The 14,533-nt window shown below is 41.3% G+C and overlaps 1 protein-coding gene across 8 annotated transcripts in view; it reads left to right on the top strand.

Moving 5' to 3' along the window:
- Nucleotides 1–14,533, top strand: part of DCUN1D4 (defective in cullin neddylation 1 domain containing 4) — a 68,905-nt gene that overhangs the window by 42,564 nt on the left and 11,808 nt on the right. For all 8 annotated transcript variants that reach the window (XM_033425452.2, XM_033425451.2, XM_033425453.2 and 5 more), the window contains 2 exons: nt 1,603–1,694; nt 8,220–8,328. In XM_033425452.2, the coding sequence (XP_033281343.1) occupies nt 1,603–1,694; nt 8,220–8,328 (201 nt within the window). The remainder of the gene's footprint in view (nt 1–1,602; nt 1,695–8,219; nt 8,329–14,533) is intronic.

The following is a 14,533-nucleotide window of genomic DNA, read 5'->3' as shown; positions in this document are numbered from 1 at the left end:
ATTCTTTTTTATGACTGAGTAGTATTCCATTATCTATATGTACCACATCTTCTTTATCCATTCATCTGTCGATGGACATTTAGGTTGCTTCCATGTCTTGGCTTGCCTCAATTTTTTATGTTATGTCACCCGGATTCCTTTCACCGTCACCACCCTCTGACCCATTTGGGCACATGGATTGTAGTTTAATGGTTTGGGGCAGTTCTTCTGTTAGATGAAATGAAGCATTTAGGTCCTGGGTAAAGAAATCAGATTAACTGCCAAATGCAGATTATGCTAGTCCCCGACCAACTGTATGCAGGAACATTTATTTCCTTCCCATTGCCTTCTTTTTTTTTATTACAACAAATGGACGTATAAGCCATTCAGCAGTGTATGTGTGAGCTCCTCTTTTGTACTCGGGTTCCCTTTTGTGTGAATGACTCTCCAGAGATAGCCAGCCTTGCAGAGTGGCAAAGCTTCCTAGGACGGTCCTAGGAAGGCCCTGTCCCTCTTCTTTACCTCTTTAGGAGTGGCATACTTTCTTTTTTAGTTACCCCTCACCTTGTCTTGGGTCTTTGAGGTAGACAGGATGGGAGAGCTTCCTCCTCATCCCCCAGTCCAGGTGGCCTCAGCTCTCTCCCTGTGTAAGAGCCCTGGAGAGTTTGCAGTTAGAGGCATCTTGGAAATGTAATTTTGTCTTTTATACCTTTAGGTATTTATTAAACTCACCATCACTGCCTCGGTGCCACCTTTTCTCTAAAGCAGCTGAGTGAAAAAGTAACGAGCGGTGTCAAAAACCCGAGTTGTCACAGTTCCTCATGTCTGCCCAGTTTCAGAAGGTACACTGAAAGCAAGGATGACGCCCCACTGAGAAGTGATTGAGTTATTGTCCGCTCATCCTGCGCTCATTGCAGGCACAGTGCTATCGAAGTGGAGTGTTGGACTACTTTAAAATCATTTCCCTAGTGTATGTAGTTGAACTCACAAACATCGAATCCACTGTCCGTGTCCCACCACCTACTGTTTGGGTTTTTAACACTCTGTTCTGCACCTCACTCTTTTCATTTTCACTTAATAAATCTTGGAAACTATTCCGTATTTGTACCGATGGCTCCACTTCATTTGTCTCAGTGGTGACATAGTATTCTTTCGTACGGAATGTGTTTAGCAAAGAAGTATTTAAGTAGTCCCTTATTAGTAGATGTTTGGTTGTTTTCAGTCTTTTGCTACTACAAATAGTACTGTAGTCAGTCTTGTTGACTATACAGCTTTGTGTATATGTGCAGGTGTATCTATGAGATAACTTTCCATAGTTGGAACTGCTGGTTTCAGTTTTGATACATACTGCAGGACTGCCCTTGGGAGAGGTTAATGGCTTTACACTTCCACCATCAGGCATAAGAAGTCATGTTTCTCCAAACCCTTGTCAGCAGACTGAATTATCAAACTTTTAGATGTTTGCCAAACTAGAACTCATTTTTGAAGTTACCTTGTTCATATTTCAGTGACTAAACTAATGTGAACCGAAGCATTTGGCTGATGTTAATGTATTTAATTACTGAGGTCTGTCCTCCTTATTTGATTGGTCTTTCTGCTTTGTTTTGTTTTTGTTTTAAACAGGTAGTTATGCTCGTCCTAGCTTGGAAATTGGATGCACAAAACATGGGTTATTTTACTCTACAGGAATGGTTAAAAGGAATGACGTCTCTACAGTAAGTCCTGAGGCTACCCTGGGGCAAGGGTTGGGGGTGGGTGTCCTTGCCCTCCCCTGGCTGCCTGCCTCCCCCCTGGGGTCTCGTGGAGCCTGGCTTGGGTGACTGGAGGACCGCCAGGGGATCTGGGCAGGCTTCACCTGTGCATAGGTATGAAGACCAAGCCCCATTTTCCTATGATGAGGAGAGCTATAACGGATGAATTTTAGAAATTAAAGTTTTTATATAATATATATTGTTTATTTTAGTATTCTTCTAGAGCAGCTCAGTAGAAATAGGCCATCCTTTTCTCATATATGTGAGCCACGTATATAATTTAAAATTTTCTAATACCCACGTTTAAAAAAGTAAAAAGAAACAGGTAAAATTTATTTTAATATATTGTACTTAAATCCAGAATATCCAAAATATTATCATTCCAACATGTAACCAATAGTTTTAAAAGCTGTTTTACCTTCTTTTTCATATTGAATCTTGAAAATCTGGTGTATATTTTACATTTATGGTACATCTCAGTCTTCATAAGCTGCATTTCAGGTGCCCAGTAGCCACATGTGTCTAGTGGCTACCGTATTGGACAGCGCAGGTTTAAAATCAAAGTATTATCATCTGGTTTATAATTAGTGAGAAAAGTTGAGTGAAGTATAACTTGTAAGTAAAGATATTCAATATCTTTTATTTGATATATTCTGATATTAGCTTTGGGCAAAGTTAGAACTTCATTACTCTAGTGATTAAAAAAATAATAATAATAAAGATTCTGTTTATGTTACCTGGGCCAGAATTGAGGGGAAAAAATCACTGGTTTTACGTGTTCACTTCGTGCTTACATGCATGTGTGTCTGTGCGTGTGTGTTTGCGTGTGTGTTTACGTGTGTGTGCTTGCTAAGAGTTTCACTCAAGAAAACAAATTGTCATTCTCTGTTACTCGTTGAAAGATACACTTGAGGTGGATGATGAAACATTTCAAATGATATTTGAAGAGGAAGTGCTAATTCTTAATACAGTAACTGATCTAAAGTACTTGAATGGCTTCTCTTTTTCTTTTTCCTTTAACTAGGAATGATAGGCTTAAGTTTTTACTGGATTAAAATTGGAATTGAAATGGTTTTATGGTTTTATTTAAATAATTTTGTAATTTGTCAACTTTCAATATCATTGTCCCTTTGTCATTGGTAACAGTGCTTCATTTTCGTTGTGCTTTAGTAGTTTTATGAGGCCTGTTCACTGTTCTTTCATTTGCGCCTCACGGCTACCTAGGCAGATCAGGCTTTATTTACCCTGCACGTTTTACAGATGGGGAAACTGAGGCTTAGAAGGGGTATGTGATTTGTGAAAGAAAGTGGTAGGATGGGAGGAAAACCTAAGACTTCTGATTCTTCAGTCACATTCTTCCTCTGACAACTATTGTCTGATGACAAGTGTGTTTTAGGTAAAAGCCAGATCACCCTTTTACAGGTACGCTTTCCTCTCAGCATGCTCTAGAATTTTAGGTTTAAGTCTCTGGAATCTCCTAAAATTGTGTATGTCATGTAGGGAAACACCTCCTTACAATTTTCAGCCTACTAACTCCTGCATTGTTCTCCGTGCTGCCTCCCTTTGTTGATTTCTGGATAGAGCACGTGATGGCGGCTCCTTTTTAAGTACCCTTGTAATGATGAATGCACAGCCAAATCAAGATGTTATTCACGGCTTTAGAGGAGGCACCATCAGCATTTCTGCAGGCACAGTTTCCTGTGTCTTAAGAGGGTGTAGTAGCCAGTTTTGGACAGTTCTAGATTCGTTTTTACATTTGCCTTTACAAAAGAATATTACCCCGTGCCAGGCCTTGCCCATGTTTTGAGGATTGTGTTGCCTGGGAATTGAAATACACGGTTTCCTGGAAGAGGCCTACGCGTATGTTCATGGGCTGGGGGGCGCTCCACAAGCTCTTTGTGGGGAACTCTGCTCGCCACTTTGTGTGACCCGGGTAGTGGCAGGTGGATTCCCATAGAATGCTGCCACTTGGCCCTCGCAATTTACGGTATAGTAACAGACCTGATCCACTGTAAAGGAATTGAGGAATCTGCTTTCTTCTGTGAGATGAAACTCTGAGGTTAGTTTCCTCATCAGTGAGGTGAAGATGATTACTCACAATAACCTTTAAGGTGCTTTGTAGTTCAAAAATAGTACAATTTCAGGTTTTAAGAACTTCCTCCCCCTTTCCCTCCTGCCTCCCTAGATTCGTCATTTGTTCAGCAAATATTTGAGTGGCAGTGGTGTGCCAGGCACCGAATTCTAGGTCCTGGGGAAACAAAAGCCATGAACAAGACAAAGTCCATTTGGGGCAGGAGCTTGGAAGCAGTGTTCAGGCAAAATATCCAAAAGTAATAAGGTCACTTCTCTTTATGCTACTTGTATTTATAAGGTATTTGCACCCAATAAATAAGAAAACTCAGAGGCTAATCCTTTATATGCTCTAAAGGTGGAAAGTAGTCCATCTTTTGAATGATCTATTTTGTCTTCTATTTGGATTTTTTCTTTTTTTCTCATTTTTGGCTTTATTAAACCTGTCCAGTGAAGTTTTACGGACTCAAGCTGGAATTAAAGTGTATATAACAAAACCTCTTCTAAAAAAATTATAACTGTACAGTGAGCGCATGCTAGCAATAGGAAACCCATGGGATTTGGAACCAGAGAGTTTTGAATCGGTTCTGCCACTTTCTGGGTGTCCCTGGTAATGTCCCTAAAACCAGGAACATTGAAGTGATGAAATGTGGCTTTCCCCAGGGCACCCAGAAACGAGTCTTCTGTATGCCATCTGGAGTTGTGTGCTTGGCCTCTCCAGGGCCATGTTTTGTGACTCTTGGAAGCAGTGACAGCAGCTGGTAGGGAACATCTATCCCCAAGTTCCCGCAGTCGTTCTCAGAGAAGGCACAGCTCTTGATTGATTGATTTATGTATTTATTTATTGGCCACACGGCTTGTGGGATCTTAGTTCTCCGGCCAGGGATTGAGCCCGTGCACTTGTCCGTGAGAGCGCCGAGTCCTAACCACTGGACTGCCAGGGAATTCCCAACTCTTGTTTTAATTGACTGTTTTTTTTATTGCCTTGTTCCAACATGTGGTTTAAGGTTACCTCTGATGAATTAAGCTTATAGAGTGTTTAAGCTAAACAAAACAAAACCCCAAAAAAGTGTGTTAGAGTTGTAGCTAACTTTGCAGAGAACTGATGATGGGCTGGAAAAATACCTTTGGGCTGACCAAGTGAAGGGGCAAAGGCTGTCCCAGGGTAATGGGAGAGAGCTACCTTTGATTTTATAACCTTTGAGGATTATTATCCTGATTCCTGTTGCTTTGGACTGTGTTACAGCAGCAAAGTTCAAATAAGCAATGATTTCATTCCACAGTATATGCATATTTTCTCATGGGAAAAGATGCCCCTTAGCGGTGTGGCACTGTCACTGTATGACTACCACAAGTTTTCTTATACGTGGTACACAGAAAAGCAGGGGGAAATGTGTTGAATGATGTGGCTGCTTTCTGAAAAGTCTCAGGCCAAGCCTGTTTCTTCACAGGCCCTCTGTTTGAACTGAGCCCCTCTGCAGATGGCCTTGTTGAGTGGCCACTAGATGGCAACCTGCGGTTCAGACAGGGTGACTCAACGGCCTGTCTCCCTGATGGGGGTTAGTCCACAGTCTCCGCAGGACAGGACCCCTTTTAAAGCAGATTAAACCCTTTATTGACAGTATCGTCTCTAACCCATCCTTAATAGATACATGAAGTGAAAATTTTACTTTGGGCATTTTATGCTTGACACTCCAGGTGAGCTCTCTGAGCGTCTTGCAGACATAGGGACGTCTTTGCCAGTGTGGCTGGACTTGCTTCCAGGCACGCTGCAGAACGTCATATTCACCTTGTAGCGACTTTATTTTCTTTTAGCTATGCAGTGGTCATCTAAATGAGTGGTTCCTGCTCTAGAATCTGTTGAAACAAACAACTGCTCTTCTTCCTTTCATTGGGCAGGACTAACTAAACTAAACCACTGGCCCAAATCTGGCCAGTTTCCTGTGGTTTTCATCCTTAACCTTCTTTCCAAATGAAGAGGGGAACCTTGGCCTTAAATGTTTTGGGGTTAGCTGGTTTCCCTCCTCTTTGATCCGCCCCCATATTATTACTAATAAAATATTATTCATTATTTATATACCTGGTAAGAAAATCGAGCCATACAGTAGAGTGCCCAGTGCACGGTAAGCCCTGTTCCCACTCCTGCCTCACAGGCTCTGCTTACTGCTTTTTTGTGTATCCTTTTAGCCTCCAGCAACCTTCATTTGGGTTCTGGCAGTAAATCTCTATAACTAGGCTATCAATCAGTGTCTCTTTTTTTCCTTCCCTAACCTTTCTCCACAGAGATCCAGAGTGGGCTTTTCAAGATGGAAGCCTGATCACGGTCTCTCCCGTGATAGGAGGTGGCTTCCATTGTTTCTAGGATTCAAAAAAAAACCTCCCAAAACAAACAAACAAACAAACCCACTGTGGACCACAAAAACCCTTTGTGGTGTGGCCCTACCTCCCTTTCAGCTTCATCTTGGACCACTTCCCCTCTTACTCTACCCAGTCTAGTCACAGTGGTTTTCTTTTAGTCTTTGGACTTAGCATGCTCCCTTCTGCCACTGGGCCTTTGCACATACCGTTCCTTTAATGTGGAAGGCCCTTGCCTCCAAAAACATCTAGTTTCCACCTGTCTTTCAGCTCTCAGCTTACATGTCAGTCCCTTAAAGGAGGGTTTTCTGACTTCTAAAATAGTCTAATTTTAATCTTTTCTAGTTTTCAAAAACATCAGGAAGAAATAAAGCACATTCTAAATTGTTGTAGACTCATAGAAATGAAATATTTACTGTAGCTTTTGACTTTTAGGTATTTTATCATCTCAGTAGATCCTGGGGAGTTTTTTGTAGATAGCTACCAAAAAAAAAAAAGCTTTCACAAATTTATTGCTAAAAATACATTGGTATGCTCTATTATGAACCATATTTTAGTTTATAAAGTATGTAAAATATTTACATTGATAATACTTGTCATATGTATTGTCTATACTTAGTAGGAGGTAAAAGCTCTACAGAGAAACGCAAGGGTACACATGCAGCATTGAAAAGCTTTAATATTGTCAGTGAAAATGATGACTCTTTGTTCTCATTTTTAAGGGCTAGATGTTATGAACAGAAAATTAGTTTGTAAAAATAACCAATCAGTCTACTTAAGAAAACTAAACAGTGTGTCTCTTACCTGTGAAAATAGATGGTTATCACTAGGGGCTCCCTGGAGAAATAGCTGATTTCACGTTTAGGGTAGAGAGAGTACAAGGTGAACTAGAATATCTTGTGCCAGAAAGTGAGGACGTACGTGCTCAGAGACTGACGGGGACATGTCAGAAGGACACTGGAGCCAGCTTGAAGGGGCCAGTGCCCAAACACGGACAATTTATGCATCAAAAAGAATGAAGACAGTAGCAGATTATAACACTGAGTAAAAAGGCAAAAATCCTTAAGTCTAGAAAGTAAGAAAGATGGTGAGTAGAACTCTTTATAGAACAATTCCAGCCTGTAAGTGTAAAAGCATGATAGAATTAGAAAAATCACCATTTTGTACCTTCAGATGTTAAAATTGATTCAGGCAGGGCTCATCAACAGATGCTAAAATGTTACACCTGGTGAAATGTTGTTGAGGAACAGGATTGTCAGTCTCAAGGTATCATCCCCCAGATTACACACCATTTCAGAAGGGCGAAGAGTACCGTTTAAGTGGAGAATCTGGTGGACGCTACCTTCACCAAATGAATCAACTTAATATCACCAGTAATGGGACAGACTGACGTTATGAGCCTCCTCACAGGGTACACTGAGAAGGACATCACGTGGAGAGTTCTTATCATGAGTACTTAATCTAAATATAATCATAGGGAAATTATCTGACAGACTGAGATTCTGCAAAACAACTAGTCTGGTCTTTGAAAAAATGACATTGTCAAGAAAGACAGAAAAAAGGCAGGACACCTTCTAGATGCTAAGGAGATAGATACCTGAAAGCAGTGCACGAGCCTTGATTGGATCCCGGATGAAAAGGAACAGCTGGGGGAAAATTGGGAAATTTGCGCATGGGTCATATATTAGCTCAGAAAGTTAACATTTCTAGGATATTAAGAGTGATGATGGCATTGAAGTGTTTAGGAGTAAAGTGGCATTATGTTGGCAACTTACTTTCAAATGGTACAGAAAAAAGTGCATGTATGTGAGAGAGTGAGCACAAATGTGACAGTGCTCATGGTGAGCCCAGGGGATGGGTATGTGGGTGTGTATTTACTAGGCCTTCAGTTTTTCTGTACATTTGAAATTTCTTAAAATAAAAAGTGTAGGAAGAAAATAGCTCATCGTGGACATGTTCCAACTCCAGGGTTTTTATTGTCTTTTGGTATTGTGTTTTATATTACTGCCCCACATTAAAAAAAAAAAACTCGGGTTATAATTTGCCTTTATTCTGTTTTTCTAGATGTGATACAACAGAAAAACTCAGAAATACTTTGGATTACTTAAGATCATTATTAAATGATTCTACAAACTTTAAACTTATTTACAGATATGCGTTTGACTTTGCACGGGTGAGTTCTCTGGAGCCTATCCAGATGTTTCCCTCTCTCTCCCTCCCCTTTTGAGGTTTGTTTTAGGTACTACAGCAAGGAAGTTGAATAAGCTACTCCCAGGATGCTAGTTAGAATTTCTCTCTATGTGTACCCTTTCTATACTAACTGATTCTGGGCAAGAATGTAGTATGTCAGCAAAAAGCTCTAGTGACAGACTATTAATAGCTCTTGAGATTGGCTTAGGAAGTAACTTGTAAATGGGCATGTAATAGACACTGTTCTAAATGTCTCTTAGGTAAGCTTGACAAATCTTTTCCTTCTCACGAAACAGCAAAGCTTCACCCATTGAGTTTACTGGAATAAGTTAGTGAGATCAAAGCCAGTTTCATTTTGGGTGCTATATCGTATCTGAAAATCGTTTGAATTTCAAACGTAAGCTAATTTCAGTGGACGTTATTCAAACATAGTTTCTAGTCATCATTTTGAAAAGTGATCATCTTGTTTGTCACGCAGTGAGCCAGTCCAAGTAGGTGAATAGGTGGTTCTACTGGAGTGACATAAAGCTGTATTTTTCAGCCTGGTCACCGTAAGGTAACGAATCCTGAGGTATAAGTTGGCGTTGTGTTCATTCACTGTCCACGGCCCATATGTACGATTACACTTTATTGCAGAATGGTGGTTTCTGTTATGTTTGTGTGTCTGGTGGGTTCAGGTGACTAGGCTTTCTTGATTGATGATTTCTTTTTAATCTTTTTTTTTTTTTTAAGCAGAGAACTCAGTGACAAATAATTCTTTTTTCTTACCTCCGTGTTGATCTTTTCACTTTTTCTTCGCTTTGGCTCTGTTAGCTCAGCCAAAGGTTTATTTGCTGATGAGCATCTGTAATAACACATTATTACATCTGTGCATCTGTACATCCGGTGCATCTGTACATCCGGTGCATCTATAATAACACATTAGTAGTACACTGTGATGTCCTCACTTGTGAATTTTTGCAGCCTTCAAGTAAAATCAGGACATGCATGAAAATGTATAGATGTTAGAAGTAACATGGTGAAATTCAGTTGCAGTGTTTTACTAAACAGCGTTTGTGTAGTTGTATATAGAATTTGTTTGCCAGATGCTTTTTAGAATAGATGCATAGTTTTTAGGATTAAATGTTTTGTTTCATGAGATTTTTTTCCTTCCAAAGTCAGCAGTGTCCTATTGTATGGGCAAAAGTTTGTTTAGAAGCATCACGCCTTCTCACGAAAATATTTTCTAACTTCCTTGTTTGAGGGTCCAATTTTCCCACATATCCACTGCTTTAGAACCGGGTTCCATTTTCCTCCTCCCTGGCTTTCCATCCCCTTCTCTGCTGGTCACCGAGGCCCCTTCTGTTGCCTCTTTCTCGGTGCTTCCACCACAGCCTTGGGGTTGAGGCCGTGCTCCTCGCCTGTACTGCTGCCGTGGCCTTGCGTCCACATTCTCTCCCTTCTCACCCACACTCACCCCGGTAGGGTGTCCTCCATCTTCCTTCATCTGGGACCACTCGGGCACCTTCAGCTCACCAAGCCACTACACCCGTCGCCTCCGCGTGAATGTAGTGCTTCACCCACCGTGTGGGTGGTACGGTTGCGCCCCCTGCAGCTGAGGGACAGACGGGCTGGTTTTGTCCTCCTTCACAGGGGAGCAGGGAACTTGGAGCAGGGCGGCCTCGTTGCTCAGCAGTAGGTTCAGGACTCAGACTCAGGTTCTGGCTCCAGGTCGCGTCTGCGGCTCCCTCCAGGCCCTCGTAGTCCAGTCCCAGGCTTCCTCTCCCACAAGACGCCTGTGTTGTGCTGACATCGAACGAGCAGTTCGCTGAACCTGCCGCCTGCCCCCACCTCTCTGCTCCCTGCCTTTTGTGCCGCCAAGGCTCTCCCCTGACTGCTCTCTGCAGCATCGGGCTTCTGGGCCCAAGCCACGTGCCTCCACTGTCACACAGAATCATCCTGCCCCGGAGAGAACATGTGCCCTCACTTACATGGCCCTCGTATCCCTCTAGCTTGGCCTTGGAGTTTGGGTACAGGCCCACATTTTTTCTGACAGGTTAAGGGAGTGCGTGTTTTCTTTCGTCATATCCCTGGGAGCAGCCCACAGAGATCTTTGCCGTTTAAGGAGAGTATCAGTAAATATCAGCAAATTAAACCCCTTTATGTAATGATGAATAACAACCACCCATATTTAATCATTACCAAATAGATTTCAGTTTAGCTAAAATATGCTCTAAGATGAGTTTGTTATTGAATCCTTTGTTTTGTTTGGTTTAGCTGTATCCCACAAGTGTCGAGGTGTTGTGTATTCATTTGCATTCAGTTCAGAATATTTTCCAGTTTCCCTTGTGCTTGTTTTGGACTCATTGGTTATTTAGAAGTGTGTTGCTTGTGTTATTTGCCAACTATTAGGACTTTCCAAGTAATCTTTCTATCGTTAATTCTGCTGTGGTCAGAGAACATACTCTGGACAGTTTCAGTCCACTTAAAATGCAGGGAGGCTTGATCTGTGGTCCAGAATATGGTCTGCTGTGATGAATGTTTTATGTGTACCTGAAAAGAATGAATATTTTGCTGCTGTTCGGTGAAATGTTTTATAAACGTCAGTTAGGTCAAGTTGGTTGATAGTGTTGTTGAGGTCTTCTGTATCCTTATTGATTTCTGCCTACTGTTCTATGATTTACTGAGGGAGGAATGTTGGACTCTCCGACTATAATTACTTCTGTCATTTGTATCATTTCTTGTTTCATGTATTTTGAAGCTCAGGCATTAGGTTTAGATAGACTTAGTATTATTATGTCCTCTTGAAGAATTGACCCTCTAGCATTATGAAATGTTTTTTATCTTGATAAAGATAATATTCCTTGTTAATATTCCTTGTTCTGAAGTCTACTTTGATACAAATATAGCCATTTCTGCTTTTTTTTTATTAAAGTCTGTATGATATATCTTCTTCCATCCTCTTTAAAAACCTATTTGTGCCTTTATATTTAAAGTGGGTTTCTTATATATAGCATATGCATAGTTGGGTCTGACAGTATATGTCTTGAGATGCTTAAACCATTTACATTTAATGTACTTATTGATATGGTAAAGTTTACATCTCCTAAACTGCTATTCATTTCTCTTTTTGTCCCTTTTTTTTTTTTGCGGTACACGGGCCTCTCAGTGTTGTGGCCTTTCCCGTTGTGGAGCACAGGCTCTGGACATGCAGGCTCAGCGGCCATGGCTCACAGGCCTAGCCGCTCCACGGCATGTGGGATCTTCCCGGACCGGGGCACAAACCCGTGTCCCCTGCATCGGCAGGCGGACTCTCAACCACTGTGCCACCAGGGAAGCCCTGTCCCATTTGTTTTTGTTCCTTTTTTCCTCTTTTCATGACTTCTTTTGAATTGAGGGGTTTTTTTTAAATTCCATTTTAATCATTCTTTTCCACTATTGTCTTATTAGCTGTGTCTCTGTTTCATTTTTTTTTTGTGATTGCTCTAGGCTTTACAGTATACATCTTTAAATTTTCACAGTCCATCTTCCGATAATATTATACCACTTCATGTATAATGCAGGAGCCTTTACAATAGTGCACTTTCATCTTGCCCTTCCGTACTTTTTGCTGCTGTCATACATTTTACTTATACATGTATTATACATCTCACAATCTATTGTTTTAGTCTGTTCAGGCTGCTGTAACAAAATACGAGAGACTCAGTAGCTTATAAATAATGGAAATTTATTTCTCATAATTCAGGAGGCTGGAAAGTCCACGATCACAGTGCCAGCAGGATAGGTGTCTTTCTGCTGTAAGCTCACATGGTGGAAGGGAGGAGGGAGCTCTCTGCAGCTGAGGACCCCACCTCCTATTACCATCATCTTGGCGATCAGGGTTTCAACATACGAATTAGTGGGGGGGCAGACACATTCAGATCATAGTATATATTAATATCATTTTTGCTTTAAATAGGCAAAAATATCTTTTATATTTACCCACATATACACCACTTGTGTGCTCTTTCTTCCTTTTGTGTGGATCCAGATTTCTATCTGGTATCATTTACCTTCTGCCTAAAAAAATTCCTACAGCATTTCTCATAGTACAGATTTTCTGGTGATGAATCTCTAAGCTTTTATTTTGCCTTCAATTTGGAAGCTACTTCTCTGGATAAAAGATTCTAGATGGACCATTTATTTTTGTAGTACTTTAGTGATAGTTCTCCATTGTCTTCTGTCTTGTGGAGTTTCTGATGATAAGTCTGGTGTCATTCATTATTCCTTTGAGCATACTGTCTTGTTTTGTTTTCTGACTGCTTTTATTCTCTTTTCACTGCTTTTCAGCAAGTTGACTGTGGTGTGCCTTGGCATAATTTTCCTTATGTTTATTCTGGTTAAGGTTTGTTGAGTTTTTTAGGTCTTTGGACTTATAGTTTGTATTAAATCAGGAAATTTCTCCGCTGTTATTTCTTCAAATATTTCTTCTGTTCTCCCCCTCTCTTCCTTCTGGGACTACAGTTGTACCTATGTTAGATGCTTGATATTGTCCCCCAGGCTACTGATACTGTGTTCAATTTTTTTGTTTTTGTTTTCCCTTTGGATAATATTTATTACTATATCTTCTAATACTAATCTTTTCTTCTGCTAATCCTAGTAGCCCCAGTATATTTTTCATTTCAGATACTATATTTTTCATCTCTAGAAATTCCATTTGTGTCTTTTTATATCCATTTCTCTAATCATGGTAATATTTTCTTCTACCTTCTTGAACATCTAGAATGTGTTTATAACAGGTGTTTTAACAGCATTGTCTTCTGATTCCATCATATCTGTCATTTCTATATCTCTTTCTCTTGGTTAAAATTTTTATCTTGGTTGTGGGCGATATGTTACCGCTTCTTTGCATTCCTAGTAGTTGTTTTTTCTTTTTTTGTTGGATGCTGGGTATTGTGAGTTTTATGTTGTTGGTTGCTGGGGTTTGTTGTATTCCTTTAAATAATGTTGGATTTAAATTTTTTTCTGGTATATAGTTAAGTTGCTTGGAATCAGATCGATCCTTTGAAAGGACTGGACCAGAGCAGCCTCAGTCTAGGGATGACTTAGCCCCACTAGTAAGACAGTAATACCCTTCTGAGGATCCTCTCCCAGGCACTATGTATTAGGAGATTTCTTCCACTGTGGCTGGTGGAAATAGAAACTATTCCCAGCCCCATGTGAGCTCTGGCAACTTCTGCGTACTCTTCTGCAGTGATTCTTTCCCAGACTCAGGTGGTTTCCTCTCACATGTGCACAGACAAGTCCTCATCCAGCGGCTGGGGAGACATTCTGCGGGTCTCCAGGTCTCTCTGTGCAGCTCCCCCCATGCTGGTATTTTGCCCCACCAATTATATGCCTCCTTGAACTCCACCAACTCTGTCCTTTCCAGCTCAGTCGGTTGGGGTTCCACTGGGCTGGGGCTGGGTCCCCCTCCTGTGCTGGGGCCTGGAAGCCACCCCCGCACAGTATGCTGCTGTCACTGGGGACTTATCCTTTTTCTCAGGGGTCAACACTCCTGTTCTTCACACTGACCAGTGCGTGAGAGCCATTGTCTCATGTATTTTGTTCAGTTTTCTGGTTGTTTGACGTGCACGGGGGGTGAGAATCTGGTTTCTCTAACTCTGTCTTGGTTGGAAGCAGAATTCAACCCCCCACCCCCTTCTTCCCTCCAATCCTTTTCTTTTCCTACTAGAAAAATGACTCGTAGAGGTAATAACGCATAATTACACAGCAGACCTTTTAAAATTAAACTTTTAGTAAGAACTGAATTTGTTATAGTTTTTTTGTTGTTGTTTGTTTTGCGGTACGCGGGCCTCTCACTGCTGCAGCCCCTCCCGCTGCGGAGCACAGACTCTGGACGCGCAGGCTCAGCGGCCATGGCTCACGGGCCCAGCTGCTCCGCGGCACGCGGGATCCTCCCGGACCGGGGCACGAACCCGCGTCCCCTGCACTGGCAGGCGGACTCCCAACTGCTGCGCCACCAGAGAATCCCTGTTATAGTCTTAATATCCTAAGTATTCTCTATTGGAAATAACAATGACATATGTTAAATATTCTGAATTACCCTTTAACATTACCAGGAAAGAAACTGTAGTACCAGAAAGTGATAAAATGCCCCTTTTAACATCTCTCCACCAAAATTATAATCCTAAGAGTGTGATTGTTTTCCCCTCACCTTAGAACCTTGT

This window comes from Orcinus orca, chromosome 4 (genome assembly GCF_937001465.1).
Source record: "Orcinus orca chromosome 4, mOrcOrc1.1, whole genome shotgun sequence".
NCBI classification, from domain to species: Eukaryota; Metazoa; Chordata; class Mammalia; order Artiodactyla; family Delphinidae; genus Orcinus; species Orcinus orca.
Note: the sequence above shows the minus strand (reverse complement) of the source record. Positions and strands in the feature narration are given on the sequence as shown.